Raw genomic sequence first — 17,953 nt, forward strand, 5'->3', positions numbered from 1 at the left:
ATTTGCCCAAGGGGTGTGATGCTACCTAAAGCTTTTTAGGAAGGTGTTTAGAACCCAACTTTATTTCCACATAGTAACTCAAGACACTGACAACTGTTGGTAAATAAAATCTCATCTTCATTTCTTCCTCTCTTTCTCCCCTTTGAGAACAACCCCCAAAGCCACCCTTGGAAGCTACAAATGCTTTGGTCAGTGTGAAGAGAGGAGAGGATGACGATAAAACGTCACATGTTGTGCGTTTGCTTCTAGGTGCCGCTTCGTGCCTTGTGCTCTTTTTGTTTGCTTCTAGGTGCTGCTTCTTGCACTGGGTTCTTTGTTTATTTGCCGGGGGGAGTGGGGGGGGGCTCATTTTGCAGCATCATTTGGATTGTAAGAATCTTTGGCAAACTAAAGTATCAGATTAAACATGCTCAGAAGATTAAGCTTTCTCTGTGCAGTGGAACCACTCATTTGACTCTCTCAGTATAATTATGGATGATTTTAAACTCCCTGTATTCTTGTAAATTCATTTTTCAGGCCAGCTATAGTAAAATTCATCCCCAGGTTGTCACTTCACACCCTGAGGGAGAGAGTGTTCATTTGAATGTATCACACTGGATGTTGTTGCACTGACTTTGGGGGTATTTAGCCTTCGTGCCACAATAGCTGAGTGTTTTCCTTCCTGTACATAGGATCAGTCTATGAAACATACCCCGTCTGTCATAGAAATGCTATGGAAAATACTGCTAGGAGGCCAGTATTTCAGCTGAATGCAGCAGCTTCTAGGGATGGAGAAACCTCATCTTCAATCTTGCTGGTTTCCCATTCATGGATGTTCATTCTTTATTTACCAAGAGAATCCCTTAAGACTGTAAGAAATACAGTAAGCAACAGCACTTGGCTTGCCGCACACAAGGGGTTGCCTGGTCTGCATGGGCTTGGGGATGAGAATGGGTTTACACATGGATGAGTGGATCCAGATGCTCCATGAAGAGAATGCTCCAGACCTGTGCTCAGTTCATTTTCTGTTTACCAGTGCTTTCCTTTTGTGTACAGCTTGGACCAAGCCTCCTTTTATTGCACATCATCTTTACAATGCAAGTCTCCAGCCTGCATGATCCTGATAAAGCCCTGCAGTATATAGAAGACAGGTTACTCCATAAATCATCTCCAGATGAAATTCCCCATCTGTCCTGATTCCCAGATAATATTTATTGCTGAAGTATCTGATATCTAGTGTTTTACAAAACAAAATGTTCATCATGAATTCGCCAGTTAATGGCTTCAACAAGTCAGCCAAATCAAGAACCATAGCTTATACCTTTATCAAACTGAAAAAAAATGGTTCCCTTGTCTCTCATGTCTGCATTGCAGAATAAAAAGAATCCCTTGTTTCTGCCCATGTGGTTATTATGCTGTACGGTGGTTAGTTAGAAGAATTGGTAACTTTCAATGGGGTCCTTGGAAAGTGCCTACATATTTGCTAGAGAAGACATTAATTAATGCTAAATTACAGTGGAATTAAGTGTTCTAGCTACACCACCACCACATCATGGTTTCATAATGATTGACCTTATTACAATGAATACCCAAGGAATTAGCTACTTACTGGAAAGTGGCTGAGTATTGCTTCTATTGTAGCTTTGTGAGCAGAGGTATTAATTTCCATCCAGTGATAATTCTCAGGAGTGCTTGTGCCTGCTTTCATTTATAGCCTATTGTTTTTTTAATAGTTCAAATGTTTGTTTGTCACTTGGCTCCTGGGGTTTCTAGTTTTTGATCATTTCCTCCCCTTTCCCAGCCCCCCAGGAAATGCTTTGTGGGAACCCTGGGTTACAAAGCACAGGCTCATTAGCATCTTTATTAATCCCGACCCTAACACTAACAGAGGAAGTTCCTGGGTGCTGAGAGTGAGTATCCAGGTGCTGCTCAGGGCTTCCCATATCACTAAAAAAAGAAGGAGGATGGAGCTGGCTACTCCGCAGTGTCTTGCCTCTGTGAATCCGTCAGAGCCAGCACTTCAGCACAGATGGACTTCATTAAAAGTTAAAACATTTCCACACAAGGGATTTGTAAAGGAAAGTGGATGCGTTTTCCTTCAAGCTGTTATTTTCATTGTAATAAATGTGCTGAAAAGCAGCCCTCAAAAATGTTCTGCTTCTAAGCTGACAGGTCTGTCTGTCTGTAAAGCGAGCGCTCGGACCACGCCACACAGCACAGCCCTGCTCTGTGTGACTGACAGAGCACTTCACGCTGAATGGCTGGCTTCAGCCCAGAATGGTTGGCAGGAGATGTTTTGCACTCTCTGGAGAAGCAAAAGCATTGAAGACCATGCCAAAGAGAGGGGGATTGCAGGTCAGAGAGAGAGAATTTATAGTGCTTTCAATGGGGTACAGCCTCACCTGGCCATTTTAGAACCGCAATTCCTTCTGTCCAGCTGCACTTTGACACTCTGCTTCGACCCCTTGCCTAGTCTGTCAGAACAGATCGGGAGTCCAATGACTGTGGTTTGTGTGCTGTTATTACGCCCCGGAGTCCTCTTCAGGGTCAGGGCACCCCATGGTGCTGAGAATTGGGCAAACACATACGAAGTCATGTTTCTTACAGTCTAATTTTAGACAAGACACAATACGTGAATGTAACAGCAGGAGCGAAGACGGGCATAACAGTAGTAGGACCATGTTATTACATCGCTGTGTTGTGTGCCCAGCATAATGGTGCCAATTCCCAGAAGAAATAAATTTCTTCCATCCTCCACTTGGCCTCTGGTTGCCTTCAGCCGCCCACAGAGGCTTGTGAGTCAGCAACGGGTTTTGCACTGCCATGCCACCAGGCTCCCCGTGGCTCTCATAGCTGGGAGGCACAGGCTAAACAACTGACTCTGGCCTCAGCCTTGGTCTGTCCTGCAGATGGGATCGGCCCCAGCCTAATGTATACTAAGCCGCTGGCCGGGGAGGCTGCATGGTATAATGTCTTCTTAGAGCGCGACAGTATTCTCTAGACTGGGCCCCATGCTGCTGCTTGCGGGAGTGTAGCTGTAGGGTACCCTCAGGTTTGATTAGGAGATTCCATATTCAGACATGTGTCCGGGGTAAAACAAAAATAGCCGTTGTCCAGCAAATGGCCTTTGTTATAGATGCCACTTTTTGGACCTTCAAGGCATGGCTAGAGCAAGTCGTTGGTGTCTGGGTAGGTGAGGCAGACACAGAAAATTCTCCACTCCAAAGGGTCTGACACATACTGTACATTACAGAGCAGGAACCTGCAAAACTGGTTTTCAAAAAGACAGCTGTAAATGAGGGCCCTGCCACAGAATTATACGTCCGTAAATTAAACAAGAGCACAGTCAGTATAAATGGTATTATTCTGATGCCTGTATATTTTCCTGCTTTGTCTCTTAAAAGGCCGGGCTTGTATTTAATTTGGAGGGGGTAGAATTTGCTTGATCTTATCTGCCGAGTTTCACCCTGGAACCAAATTAAACCAAAATAAAATTAGGATTGCAAGTCGCTCTGGTCCTGGCAATAGCAATCCGATGAGAGCACAGCTAGCATCTCCGGGCGCATGGCGGCGGACTCCAGAGCTCTCCCTGGAGCCAAGTCACCTAACCAACCAAATTGGCTGCCTGACTGAGACTATGATTTGTGTGTCTGTAAAGTGCTGAGCACATTGTGGGCGCTGTGCACATCACAATAATGATGCTGAATGACGAAGGTCAGCCTGGAGCAATGGCAGCAGGATTTGAAATATTTCAAAAGGAAATGTTTTGCTTATCTAAAATTAAAACTAGCTAAAGTAGCAACAACAGTCAAAGCTGAGGGCATTGCCGATGGGACAGTCAAAGCTGAGGGCATTGATCAAATGATGAGTGATCAAAGCAGAGGGTTCTTGAGAAAGGGTGATAGATAATAGGAAAACTGTTCTGCTACGAAATACTACACCCACGCCTCCAGCACGTGCTCCGTGTCAGTGCCTCTCGTTAGTGCTGATCTGGTGGAGCTGTACAAATCCAGAGAAGGGCCCAAAGAGATGTTGCAAAGGCCAGGCCTGGTTAGCGTGGCCAGGAGAGAATGTATTACTCACAGGAATCTGGGAATTGCCATATTGGATCTGACCCGTGGTCTGTCCAGTTTGGCCTCCGGTCTGTGGCAGTGGCCAGCCCCAGATGTTCAGAGGAAGGAGCAAGCCCTGCAGTAGCAGCTATGGAATGACCTGTCTGCAGGGGAAGTTTCTTGCTCCTCCCAGATCGTTGGGGTGTTGCCTGAACCACGAGGCAGAAGAGGTGGTTACATCCCTTTTAACAGTGATTTTAAACTTTTTTTCTGGCGACCCAGTTGCAGGCATCAACAATTTTCTTCAACCCAACGGAGCTGGGGATCAGGGGTTCAGGGTGTGGGAGGGGGCTCTGGGCTGGGGCAGGGGGTTGGGGTGTGGGAGGGGGTCAGGGCTCTGGGCTGAGGGTGCAGCGCAGTGGGGCTGCAAAGGCAGGCTTCCTGCCTGTCCTGGCACCACGGACCACGCTGCACTCCGGAAGCGCCCAGCAGCAGGTCAGGCTCCTAGGCAGAGGTGCACAAGCACCGCCCCCCACGCCCCCAGCCAATGGGAGTGCGGAGCCGGTGCTCAGGGCAGGGGCAGAGCGCGGAGCCCGTGGCCCCCGCACCTAGGAGCCAGACCTGCTGCTGGCCGCTGCCAGGGTGCAGCACGGTGTCGGAACAGGTAGGCACTAGCCTCCCTTAGTCGGGCAGCACCGCCGACGGGCCGTTTAATGGCCCAGTCGGCGGTGCTGACCAGAGCCACCGTGACCCAGTCCCTTCCATTCTGCGACCCACGGTTTGAAAACCACTGCCTTTTAAAACTCCTGGTGGCTTTTTGTTTTTCGAATGCACTATAACAAGTCCGGATATTCTTGTTAACCATATAAACCTCCAGTCTCTCCTTCCATCCTGCTAAGCTTGTGACCTCAACGATAATGTGGCAATAAGTTCCATGGGCCAGCTGGGCTTCATGGGGAAAAGAATTTACAGCGTTCCCTTTGATCAGTTTGAAATTTGCCACCTTTCAGTTTCATTGTCCTCAAACATCCCCTGGCTCTTGAGGTGAGACAGGGAGAACAGCCGTTTCCGATGTACTTTCTCTGGCCTATTCATTATTTTGAATATTTTTATCATGTCCCCTCTTATTCATCTCCTCTAGAAGGCAAACAGTCTTCTCAGTCTCTCGTCATATGAGAGTTTTTCTGTGTCCCTAATAATAATTGTTATTAAATAAACAGTAGTTCTCCACCCTTTTCTCAAAGCGCTGTACAGATGTTAAATAAATAAACCTCACCACTGATTATTCCTTGCAAAGCCCTTTGCAGGTGAAAAGTGCAATCTAGGGACCATGTCTGATTATTTATAAAATGTGCTTTATGAAACATGGAATCTAATTGGTTGATGTCCAAGGATGTGATACAGCTGCATGGGTAGGACTTGTTAGTTATATTTCCCCTCTCCCCCCATACAATATCTGGTATAAAATATCATATCACTGTACTAGCTAAACATTGCAGATCCTCTCATTTCCCATGCACAAGGGGCCACACGCAATGGATCTCTGAGATTGTGCCACTATAATTGTGTGCATGAGTGTGTGTGCACTACAAGTGGGAAGGAACAGATGGTGCCTTGAGAATCCTGTTTGTGTCTCTCCGCTATCGCTAATGCACCCAGCATTGTGGCTCCTGAACATCCTGTATTTGTATTTGTATTTGTGGCGGGAGGAGGGTCTTAGTCTCAGTTCATCTGGGATAAAACAGCCAGTTTCTCCTTGGGTAGTTCTCCGCTGTTGAGAAGTGTGAAAAATGAAAGTCACAGTCCCTGGGTCTCAAAATACAGTTATGTGAATGAGCAGGAACAGGTTAATTCCCTCTGGGCTTTCCTAGTCTTGGTGGTTTGTGTCTTTAGACTGTCAGGTCTTTGGGCAGGGCCTGTTGATGTAAAGCGCTTTGAGATCTGCTGATGCGACGTGTGCTGGAAGAGCTCGGTATTATTGTTCTAAGTTTTATCTCGTACAGCACTGAGTGCACTATGGGTGCTCAGCAAACGCGGAGAATTCCCTGAGCAATGGCAGTGCCAGTTGGACTTGAGCTCTCGGGGGGGTTAGAAATTGTTTGCTGCCCACTCTGCAGAGCCTTGGAAACCTACCGGTATTTTGTTAAGCTCGTGATCGTTGTGCTCAGCCCTGTGTGGACATATCCTAGGCACAGGCCCCATCCCTACTGCAAGAGCCTACGCTCTCGTGTCAAATATCCGAAAGCAAAGACTCTTACAGCCCTACAGTCCTTCTGTCTGAAGCAAGCTGCTGCGGTAAGAATATTGCTGCTGCTGCATAAAATGATCCTGTCTTGGAAGAGTCTGAACCAGATTCAGTCAGCAAGGGAATTTCAGTGTTCGGAGTGCTGGAGCCATCTGATGATCTGTGCTGGCAGGCACGTCTCTGACATGGCCTTGATCTTTAGGCTTCCTCGCTGTCTCTCCCTCGATTGGGGAGAGAGTGATTTTTTCTGTCTGGTGTGATTGGCTGCCCCCTAGTCATTCCCATTGTGACTTGACTTACATCAGTGTTCCCAGAAAGGCAGATGAGTCTGAATCCTATCGGGACCTCAGGGTTCATGAGACACTGTGGACACATGACATGCAATGGCTGATCAGGCACCCCTGGGTGCGGACACACACCACATCTCTAAATCCTCTGTACCCTCATGGCCCAAATTCCCCTGCAGTTTTCACTGTCACTATTCAAAGTCCAGTGCACTGTAGAAAGGTGACAGGCCTGTTGGTAAGACATACTTCCTCAGCGTAGGAGTGACAGGGATAGATACCTGGAGATAAGGGAGAATTGGAATGGGAGCTGGAAGGAGAATCAACTTTCAATTCAGTGTGTATCATCAGCCATTTTACAGACAAAGTAACAACAGCAGAAATTTAAATATTAGCCAAAGAAAGAAGAGAGAGAGCTTTCTGTCTAGTCTTTGTGAAACAGCCTGCTGGTTATGTCCTAGAGTCCGTTAATATAATAAGAGATTAAGAGATAACCCAGCAATTAGTGATGAGCAACAGCCTCGAAACTTGTTCTTGTCTGGCAGGCTAGAAAGTAATCTGTTTGAACTAGCTTGTCTCACATGTGTCCCTTCACCTCTGTAACTAATCTGAAGTGTAAATACTTTTGGGAAAGCCGTTGCCAGAGCAGCCATCCCTCTAGACATGCTGACAACCTCCCGATCCCTTCCAGCTACACAGTGCAGCAAACATTGTGCCAACCTGAGATTTCAAAGGGGAAACCTGCTGATCCTCCGGTAGGACCAGCAGGCATCAGTCTGCCTGCCCATCCTGAAGGCCAGGTCATATACCTCTGTGATTCCTTGGGGACTGTAGATATCTAATGCACCCACCACTAAGGCATGCTGTGACCCACTGACGGACTACGGCTCCCGCAGCTGCTGTGTTACTGGACCTAGCCGTTAAACTAGGGTTGTGGCCTTTGTACCCTCTTCTTACTGCCCTGTTCAGTCACAGGGGTCAATAAAACTGACTTGTTTCCTCACATTTACCCCAGCTCATTTGTACCCCAGTCTCATGCTGCTGCTGCTGCCAGTATTATTACACACGGCGCTAACATATGGGCTGTAGGACCGTTTCCGTGTATTGCCTCGCATAGTGCACTGGCCTGCGGCACCGCCTCGTCTCTCAGTGCCAGGGCTGCTAGGAAGTGTGACCTCTTTCTTGGGATGAATCTCAAACCCTCTCGACCTGCTGAGCCCCCAGCAAAAGGTGGGATGTGTTTCTTTAGGGGCTGAGAGCGTCCCTCCTGCTACCGTATGTGGGGTTTTGCCTCTGTGTCTGTACAGGGGGAGAAGAGAGAATACCAGCTTTGAAAGGGACTGAAGGAAATGTGGGCCTGGAATCAGGGCTGTGTTGATAACGGACATTCAAGAGGTGTGATCTCTGGTCTTAGCACTTGCTCCTGAGTTCCCAGCCTGCTGGCTCTAGTCCCCCCGAGTCAGGTACTCAAAGGAATAAAAGCAACGGTTGTGCTGTTCTCCTCCAAGCTCCATTACACTTTTAGGCCTCTGCTGTAGCCCATATTAGCAGCTCATTGCCTGTTCTACATCATGTCAGTGTGGGTTAAAATCCTGTCCTCTTTGATCACTGGAAATGACTGACTGACTGTACTGTACACACTGGACCACATGCTGGTTTTTAATTTGCAATGTTTCTTCTGAAAAGCAGGGTTCTCCCCCCACAGCCTCCCTCACCACAAAAGAATGTGATTCGTAAGCAGTCTTTAACCATCAGCCCTCCTCTTTGTGTGTTCTCAGCGAGGGGTGGGGTACAGCCGATATGCCACAGATCTCTAGCTGGAGTGATGGCGTTCTGGCTAAAGAAATAAGGTGTTCTTTATCCCTAAGGAAAATGTAACTAACCTTTTACTGTCTCTCCTGCAGGAACAAAAACTGGGACCTCCACATTCATTCTGGGTGTTCTTGTTGCTTTGATTTCTTGTCTCTCTCTCACTCCCAGCACAATGCGCCAGTAAGGCTCTCCCGACCCTGAGCTCAGCTGAGACTGCACATGTCTGTCAATTGTCTAATATCTTTCTGCCACAATTAGCTCTTTGGTTGGAGAGGGGGAGCAGCTCTTCCTGGTAGAAGACTTTCCATTTACCACCAGGAACATTTCCTCCATATTCTAACGTTATGATCTACATGTCTATGCTCTGCTCAGTGTGTGGTCAGTGGGTTCAAAGTGCCTTTGCCATCATCTCTATGCTTGGAATGGGAGTGTTTGGAGCAAATCCATGCGGTGATTAAAGGCGTGCGTGTGTGTGTGTCGCATGTGTTCACGTGTCTGTGCTTCGAATACTGGCCAGGAGAGGGGCTGCCCACTGAAAAGCACCGCAGCTGTTGGGGTGTGATGTACACTCCTGTCTGCCATGTCTCCGTATGTCTCGAGTCGGTCAGTGGGTGCTTGTCCCTGAGTAGTGCATGTGGAAGCGCTGTGTCTTTTGCGAGTGTGAAGCCGTGTGTGTGCGTTGTGGGGAATCCTGACTGACTTCTGCAGTCTTGTCTTGTTGTTTCAGTGGTGTGCGGACAGATGAAGCTTGGCCTGTTTTTACTCTCTGTGTTTTTCCTTGTCTTTTTTTTATTCCCTCCTCATCTTCATCGCACTCTGCCATCAAACAAAACAAACTTTCATCTCTCAGATCAGCGAGAAGGTTGGTCCTTTTCACTTCTTATCCATCTACAGTACGCCACGTCAGATGGGACTTTTCCTGTAGGGAAAGGAGAGCCAGCCCTGAAAGGGGCGGGCCCTACAGACCCTGGCTCCCTGCCAGGCACGGCCACAGCGCACCCGATGAAATCTGCTTGCTGTTTGCTATGACTTTGGTGATGGCACTGATACACTGCTTGCATGCCTTTCTTGCTTGAGAGTTCAAATGCACAGAATATATTTGCATGCAAAACACCAGCTGTGGGTTCTGTGTTTAAGGGGAAAGAAGTGCATGCTACGTATGCGGGGTTCTGCCTTCACCCATTACCTGTACCAGGCTCTGCGCTAATACATCTGAACTGCTTCTGTTTCCTGGTAGGAGATCAAGAGCACTAGTTGGAAGCTTTGATGTGACTGATCTCCCCCTCTCGCTGTGTGAGCTGCTGGTGGAGAGCAGGAACTGCACTTTCTCCTTTTGCTTCATTGTTTTGGTTTTTTAGATTGCTAAACGCCCTTTTGATCATGGCTGGAGGCAAAGGCTCGAGTGCTCCTCTCCCCTGCCCCTGTATGAAAAAGAGGGGAAGCTGAGGACAATGGCCCAGTGTTCTGGTGCCTTTGTGTTACACGTGGCTTCCTGCTCTTCTGTGGTTCTCACTCCCTTGGCGTGCTGGGATCTCCAGGCCTCCGAGCCCCCTTGCATGTCCGGGTGGCAGGGTTTGCCTTCGCCTTCCTCACTTGTGCTGGCTCTTTGCCTTGCTAGTAGCAGAATTTGACCTCAGCCTTGCTCAGGTGACCCCTTGACAAGCCCAGTTGCTGTCCTACCAGGAGCTCTGGGTCACTAGGGAACGTTGCTTTACCCTCTCTCTGTCCCCATGCAGCTCCGTTGCCCTGAGAGCAGAGTGGGACCAAAGAACAATCACACAGGGAAAGGGCATGGGCAGGTCAAACCTTTACATGGAAAGCCAGGTCTAGGCCGATGCTGAGGCCTTTGAGATTTGTGACACATTTAGCACTGATGAAAGTGCTGGGTTTGACAGTCCTGGTGACTGGTTTAATTCCCAGAATAGATCCCTCCTGGGCAGGCCCATTCAGCCCGGGGGCCAGTTAGCATGCTGGTATTGTGATGTGCAGCCCTGCCCCCAGGAGCTGGTGGGACCCCAGCTTGTGTCACACAAGCCACCGAGCACCCATCTGCGTTGACTTGATTTTAATGACGATTAGAACATGTTTAGCTGTTCCAGTGCAGGATTTACTTGGTTCCCACTTCCCTCCCTGAAACATGCTCCCGTTTCAGCTGTACTGAGGCAGAGGCTCTCGCGTTCCCTCTAAAAATAGAATTCTTGGCGATTAGAATTACCCGCCCCTGAGACAACAGTGAAAAGAGAGAAAACCCCAAAGCCGAGCCCCAGAGCCTCCAGGAGGTCACTGAATTGCAAGGCTGCGGAGAAGGCTCTATCTGGGCGCGTCTGCATTTCAGTAACACACTTTAGTGGCCGGGAGCTGAGCAAGTGAGAAAATGGCTGTCAGCCAAGAGGAGCAGATCATTTCTCCTTCTCTCCTCTCTCCATTGGCCTCTCCTTCTCACCCTATCAAAAATCCACACGTTCACAAATATTTAATGTGACGGCAGAAAATAGTTTCTAAATATTCCAATGGGATTTGCAGTGCTTATAATTTGTTTGGCACTGATAATTACATCTTACATTTTTCTAGCTTTACTTAAAACTGTGTACTGCTCACCCATGCATTTAATTATTGCTCTGCGACTGCTACAAGGTTATTTATTAAAGAGTTATTTTATCTTGATACAGTGGATCTTTTTTCTTATTCCCCTCCTTAATGTTGTGTTATTTTCATCAGAGAAATTTCAGAGAGTGAATGCAAATTGCATAGCTCCCCAATCTCCGTCTCCCGTACTTTGCTATTAGTATGTCACTATGCTGAATGCTGATGTCTCCAGTGCTGCGGCACTGTAATGATATATCCTCTTTTATATGTGGTTGTCAGCGCAAATAATTAGACCTAAAAGTTATAGCTGAAATATAATCCAAAAATGGCAAGGCCCTGTTTTGGAAATTGTCTATAAAATGTCAGCATTCAAGGATGCATTGGGAACATAAATAGTACAGCATTGTTTGAGCACAAGATTAGACTGTAAATGCATTTTTCTGGTTCCAATTTTTCCTCTCCTGCTGTTGATTCTGACAATAGATTGTGAGGCTCCAGTAACTACCTTTCCATTTGGAGACCTTGCTTAAAAGAGAGAGATGAAAGGTGTCTACAGCTGCGTAAACCATGCAGCCCAATGATCCTGTTTCTAGGAGGTTGTCTCCTAAGTTCACTTCTTCCCCACCTCAAGCAAGTGGCTTGGAGAAAGAGAGGGACTTGTAGGCAGTAGGCTTGGAGTTGGGGTGCCAAGACATTCCGCTTCCCTGGGATTCTCTTGCTCTCCAGCTCAAATGTAATGAAACGGGGAGTCTGTCGCCCGCCTCAGAGATGTCTGGTCACCTCCCCAAACCCAGGACATTCCGGGGGGCGGGGGGGGGGGGGGGGGGGATTGGCTGCTCTTTTCCCAGGAGGGAGGGAAGAGGAGGGGAAGCCAGGAGCAGAGGGTTTGGGTGCAGGAGGAGCAGCAGCTGGGAGACTGGGGGGTCCCTTCATGCCCAGGAGAGCAGCAGAGGCTCCTTGAACATCCATGGGGGGGCAGCACTGACTGGCTGGGGGAGAAATCTGCCTGCCCATCCCTCATCTGCCAGTGTGTGTGATTGGCCAGGGGAGTGGGAGCTGGGGGTCGGGCTAGTGCCACCATGGCAGGGCAGTGAGAGCAGAAGGGAATCGGTTTGGGAGCCGAGGGAGACCAGGGAACAGGTGCATGGAGTACAGGGTAGTGGGGGGGAGGAGCATTGAGTTTTGGGGTGGAGGGGCTGTGGGAGCTAGAGAGAGGGAGTCTGTATTTGGGGAGGGTGCGGGGGGGGGGGGCGACCAGATGTCCTGATTTTATAGGGACAGTCCCGATATTTGGGTCTTTTTCTTATATAGGTGCCTATTACCCCCCACACTCTGTCCCGATTTTTCATACTTGCTGTCTGGTCACCCTGGGGGTGGGGGGAGAGGAGTCAGCTGCTGTTGCCAAGATAGCTAGTGGGAAAAGACAGCTTCACTTCCCCCTCCCCAGGGCTGCCGCCCTTGTTTCACTTTGGAAGTCTGCCCCCTCCCCACACACACTCTGTAGCATTTCCACTGGGGCCCTGCTCTGCTCCAGCACATGAGAGATGTGATGGCCTTAAAGGTCTTGGTTAACCCTTGAGTGTGTGAAGCCCTTGGTTGGTGCCCGGAGTCTCCCAGGCTGAATGGGGAGCAGAGAGAGGAGGGTAGACCTGCGGGCTCTTCGGGTGGTGAGGTCACTCTCTCACAGAATCAGAGACTTGGAGGAACAGCCGCTCCAGGGGTGAAAGGAGCAGGGCAATCGATCCAGGCTCTTTGCACCAGCTGCAGGGAATGTGCATGCTAATGCATGCTAAATTATTAACCCTTCTCAGTCTCTTCCGTCTGCGCTGTGGTGTTGCTTGTTTCTCCCACAGCTCCTCGGAAAACGTGCTGCTGGACGGTGCTGCACGGTCCTTTCACCCTCTCCTGTATGATCCAGAGCAGTGGCTCAAGTGGCATTGGGTGATTTACCACTTTGGGGTTCACTTTCCCTCCCAGGCAGGGCGCTCAAAGGGGGAAACTTGCTGAATTGCTCTGCGTTATGCAGCCTTTCATGATGCCCAGTCCTGGGATGAATGGCAATGAATCTCATTTTTGACAGTCTGCTGGTTTAAATGAACCTCTGAATGATACTATTGTCCGTTGAAATCATTTTAATATGCACAGCAATTTTCCCCATGCTGTTCTTGCAAAACCTCCAAACCACCTTCTTTGAGCTTGATCCAAAAAGATGATTTAAAAAAAAAATTGCAAATTCTTGTCAAGAAAATTGTAGTAAAAAAGGGAGGAAGTTACTGCAAGAAATGGAGAGTAACAAAAATTTCCAAAGCGTTTAGGTGGCATCACAGGCTGCACTAGCTGTTGTGATTTGACTTGTAAATTGGTTTACATTTCTGGAGAGCTGCTCTTCGAGGGAGTTATGCTGGTTTAAATTATTAGTGGGTTCTTATGCTAGGGGAAGCAAGAGATTTACAGAACTGGCTTGAGCCAGAACAGCATGTGTGGGTGCTATGTAAGCTTCTATGAGAGCTCTACCCGCTCTCTGTAATGCTAACTGACAGCAGCTCTGCTTGTCCCACTGGACCAGCCACTAAAAAAAGCAGCCAATTATCCTCAGATGATGTGCTGGTTTGTGTGAGAGTTCATCTCCTGTATTTCCCTTACCGACGGTCTGGCTAGATTAGAATCATGGCCAGATTCGTAACTAAAGGCAGCTCCGAGCCTCCCCCTCTTTCTTTCCCCCCCACCCTTGTTTAAAAGCTCAGCCCTGGTATCCATTGTTACTAGCCGAGAAGGTGTAACTGAAAGGATGCTGCCCCTCACTCCACTTAGCAGGGAACCCATCTGAGCCCACCATTGATTTCCCAGCCCCGCTCTGGTGAGGGAGGGGGCCAGCTTTGTGGCAGTTCCTCAGTGCGTCACCAGCAAGACTGAATCAGTCTCTCAGAAGTAAACTTAGGAGGCCAGGTTAATCTCCTGACGTCCTAGGTGTGAGCGCACGATGGAGCCTCCTTGCCAGCACCGGCTGCTCTCGGTACCACCGTGAGGTGTGGGCAGATCAGCTCTCCCTGGGCACTCCAGCTAGACATGCCCAGACACTGAGGCCTGGCGGGGGGTGCAGCAGGGGATTGGGAGGGAGCAGAGGCCCTCGGTTGCCCACTGGTCTGCAGAACCCTGGCTGGTTCACCTCCAGGGCACACTGCAGGGCCTTCATGGGCCCGGCCTTTCCCTGGTTCGATGGCCAGTTTCCCTAGTGCCCCAGGACGTTCTGTCAATTCCTGTTGCTTCTCTTTTGCGGTAGTTTTAACCTGGTGCAAATTCTGCACAGATTCTGCTGCCCAGGCCGTTTTGGCCTCTTTGTCGCGGTGAGGCCAGCACAACCCCTCTGTGGAGTGAGGCCACAGGCAGAGGGGGTCCCTAGGGCCCCTGGTCCAAGGGAAGCAGAGTGTGGGAGGAGAAGAACAAAGGCAGTGCTGTTTTTCCACCCATCTTCCCAGCTGTCGAGTAGTGGCCGGTCTGTCAGCAGCTAGACCCATGTCCAGCATTGGTGGGAACGGCCTGGCAACACTCAGTGTGACCCAGCGTAACGGGGCATCTGCAGTCAGCTGCTGAGCCATCAGGAGGGGTGAGGAGCTGTTCCCACCTAGGATGGAGGAACAGTGCATTCAAGCAATGCACACATGGCGGGGGGGGACAACAATCCTTTAAGTAAAGGAGAAATTGTGCTAAGATGTAACCAAGAGGCCTCCTGGGGCCATCTCCCTGCCCCACCAGCCTATGCGACTGTCACTCAAGGACAAGGGTTTGCCTAGAAACCTTTTCCTTGTATTGATCTGCTCTGGAGAGGGGAGGAGAGAGTATTTTCTTTGCCATTCATCCTGTCCCTAGGCACGCAGACCCCCATCTCCAGTCTATTGTCTAGCAGCCTTTTCTCTTCCCCTGCCGACAGCATAGTAAACAGCAGCTTTGAAAAGGGGCCAGAGGTTCTCTCCATAGCACGCTGCGGAATGAGGGGAGGCGTTTATCGGCAGATTCACAAGCTGTGTTCCTTCCGAGCAAGGGCTGACAGCGTTCCTCGCTCTGACAAAGGAGAGCCAGGGACTCAAGTCTGAGGGCTACATGTCAGTGGGGCCCAAGGCTCTCTGAGCCTGAAGTGAATGGCAGGGGATAGGTTGGGGAGCAATTGTGTCTGTAACAGGGGCCCTGTCTATGGGGTGGCAACAGAGGCCGTTCTAGCCCTGTTCTCACAGGATTGGGTTTGAGCTCTGTTTCTGCATGCTGGGTTTTCTGAGACTCCAACCCTCCTGCATGGCCTCTCGGGGAGAAGTCGCACTCGGTGTTTTCCATTGTCCAGTGTCTGCATACCTGAGTCAGTGTGCATCCCCCTTAGCTCATTCCCTTCGCTTTGTGACCCCATCCCGGCCTCTCTTGCCTGCCTGGTGCATGTCAGGTGCATGAACAAATGCTCTGTGCAGACCTACAGCTTTTCTCTCTCATTTTTCTTCCTTTTGAAAATGCGGGAGGTGCGGGGAGGTTGCTGTCCCTGCACTGGGACCCAGTCCAAACAGCGGCTGGCTGAAAGAATTCCGCACCGTGTTCATTGGAAAATGGAACCTGCCTCCTAAGGAACGGTGCTGGGGCGCTTTGAGTGAAAACACACCATCATGTTAAACCCATCGCCATGTCCATCGAGTACGCGCGGTGTTCTCATGACTGTGTAGCGCTCGAGGAGAGTTTCATTTCTGTCTGCTTGGGGGAGCGCTCCCCTGTCAGGCAGGTAGCGCCTCACTGGCAATCACACGTGTAGCTATTGATTTGGGATTTAATAATTGATTAAAAGAAACTACCAGCAAGACTTTGGATTTAGACATCTTAAAAAGCACACGTTATCCTTCCCCCTGGCTGGTAAGGAGCTAATGAGCCCTGTTTTGTCTCCACGAAGATGTGTAGTACACACACATTGTTGACAGCATTGTCTAATTTATCACCAAGTCATAGCTCTGTTGTACATCTAGTGTGGGGGCTTCTGTGTTCAGTCTATTTCTGCAAGTCTGTTGATTTGGGAATGAATCATCAAAGAGCAGTGCTAGTGAAATGGGATTAGGCAGTCAGCCTGTCAGACTGAGCTGATGCTGCTGAGACGCGTCAGCCTGTCAGCCGCTGCGCAATTTCCAAAGAGTTTTTGCAGTGCCAGGGCTGATGTGGGACGATGCCCAGTGCCACCGTGCTCCCCACGGGCCCTGCATCAGGGAGTCCTTCCAACTCCCCGGGCAAAGTGCTGGGACCTGGAGCTACCGGGATTCCCTTGAAGATCCCGCTCTGTGACTGTTCGCTGCTCTGCCAGCCGTGGTTGCACTGATTGAGAGTAATTGGGAATGGATGGCTCCGTGTGAGTGAGTCAGTCGTGAACCTTCCCTGGGCTTTGACATTTCCTTTCCAGTGGAGAAGGCTGGGGAGCGCGAGGGTTCCAGGCGAGACACGTTCAGGCGGTTTCCCTTTTTAACTACACACCAAACCGCATTAGCCCAGAGCAGACAGAGATTTACAGGACACAGTTGTGTTTCTCCAGCCCTGCTTAAATAGGCCCATAACACCAACCCCGCAGAAGGGGCCTCGTTTCTCAGTGTCATTTCTCGGACTAGAATGCATACGGCTGGCAGCTTTAGAGCTTTATTGTAGCTGAGAGTTGCTTACAAATAAGTCTTGGATGAAATGCCCTGCAAGAGATTGCTATGGAGAGATGCTTTGCGATGAAATAAGGAGAACTAGGTCTCCCAAAGTGCTGCCCCAAAGGTGGGACGGGTTCTGGCAACCCAGCGCTCGCCTGTCGAAATGGCTGTGATCTCACAGCTGTCAGGAATACTGTTTCCTGCCCAGCAAGGTGATCGGATCAGGCTGTGACACTGTCATGCAGCTTTGGCGACGGTTTCTTTTTCTGCAGTAACCCCCGTGCTAATTCAGAAATTGCCCTCCCCCCCCCCCCCGCCCAAGCCCTGTGAGGTGTAGGGAGCGGGTGGCGTTGCTCGAAGCTAATAAATTGAGCCGGTAATTCCATTTTTCAGAGCTTCAGTGGGCCCTGTACAAAGAAAGCGTGTGAGTGGCATTTGTGCATGCTTTCCAATTAGAGGGATGTAATGTAAATGGGGGAATGGTTCATGTTAGTAATAGCCTCAGTTTGGGGGGAGTGGATGGGCCAGCCCTTAATGAGTGGTTCTACTAAGATGCCAGTGGCTAAGGAAGGAGAGCAGCGTGTGTGCAATTTGACAAAGCAGCAAACAGCGTTTGTGCTTCGTTATATCTATCTCTATGGATAGATATACGCCCTGTCCGTGAAAATGTCGAATCCCCTTGCTGTAGCTGAGTGCCACGTGCCGATCCAGTGACACCACTAACTGTCTCCTCCTTGTTACAGTGCGGCGTGTCGCACCTCGATTCTCGATCCCTCCCAGCAACCATGAGGTGATGCCTGGGGGGAGTGTGAACCTCACGTGTGTGGCAGTGGGCGCACCAATGCCCTATGTGAAGTGGATGGCTGGCGTGGAGGAACTGACCAAAGAAGATGAGATGCCTGTCGGCAGGAATGTCCTGGAGCTGAACAACATTGTGCAGTCTGCCAGCTACACCTGCGTGGCCATGTCCTCTCTAGGCATGATCGAAGCCACGGCCCAGATCACTGTCAAAGGTAAGACACGGCACAGCCCCCCCAGCTCTGCTGCTTTTCAGAGGGGTGTGGAAGTGCCTAGTCCTTCCATGGACTGCCGTTGGGTGCACTCTGTACACTGCAGGGGCACGGCAGCCTCATGGCCCTGCTGCTCGGGAAGAAAGTTCACAACCCGCGACCTGATTTTTCCATTTGTTTTCCAGCTTAGATTTGACTGTTCCCGCCAGCGGCCCTGTCTCCTCTCCCTGTGCGTGGAGCCCACGCCTCCCTTGGCAAGGGAGAGTGTGGGAGGCTGCTTGCCTGTGGACAGGCCCTGATGTGCCAAGAGGCATCACTGGGGCTCCAGGGTCTGTTT

General features: G+C 49.8%; 1 protein-coding gene across 1 annotated transcript in view; it reads left to right on the forward strand.

Moving 5' to 3' along the window:
• The window catches only part of PTPRF (protein tyrosine phosphatase receptor type F), a 362,984-nt gene that overhangs the window by 251,563 nt on the left and 93,468 nt on the right, over positions 1 to 17,953 (forward strand). The window contains exons 7-8 of the mRNA XM_065409241.1: positions 9,223 to 9,234; positions 17,350 to 17,619. Of these exons, the coding sequence (XP_065265313.1) occupies positions 9,223 to 9,234; positions 17,350 to 17,619 (282 nt within the window). The remainder of the gene's footprint in view (positions 1 to 9,222; positions 9,235 to 17,349; positions 17,620 to 17,953) is intronic.

The sequence above is a fragment of the Emys orbicularis genome, chromosome 8 (assembly GCF_028017835.1).
Source record: "Emys orbicularis isolate rEmyOrb1 chromosome 8, rEmyOrb1.hap1, whole genome shotgun sequence".
In the NCBI taxonomy this organism is placed as follows: domain Eukaryota; kingdom Metazoa; phylum Chordata; order Testudines; family Emydidae; genus Emys; species Emys orbicularis.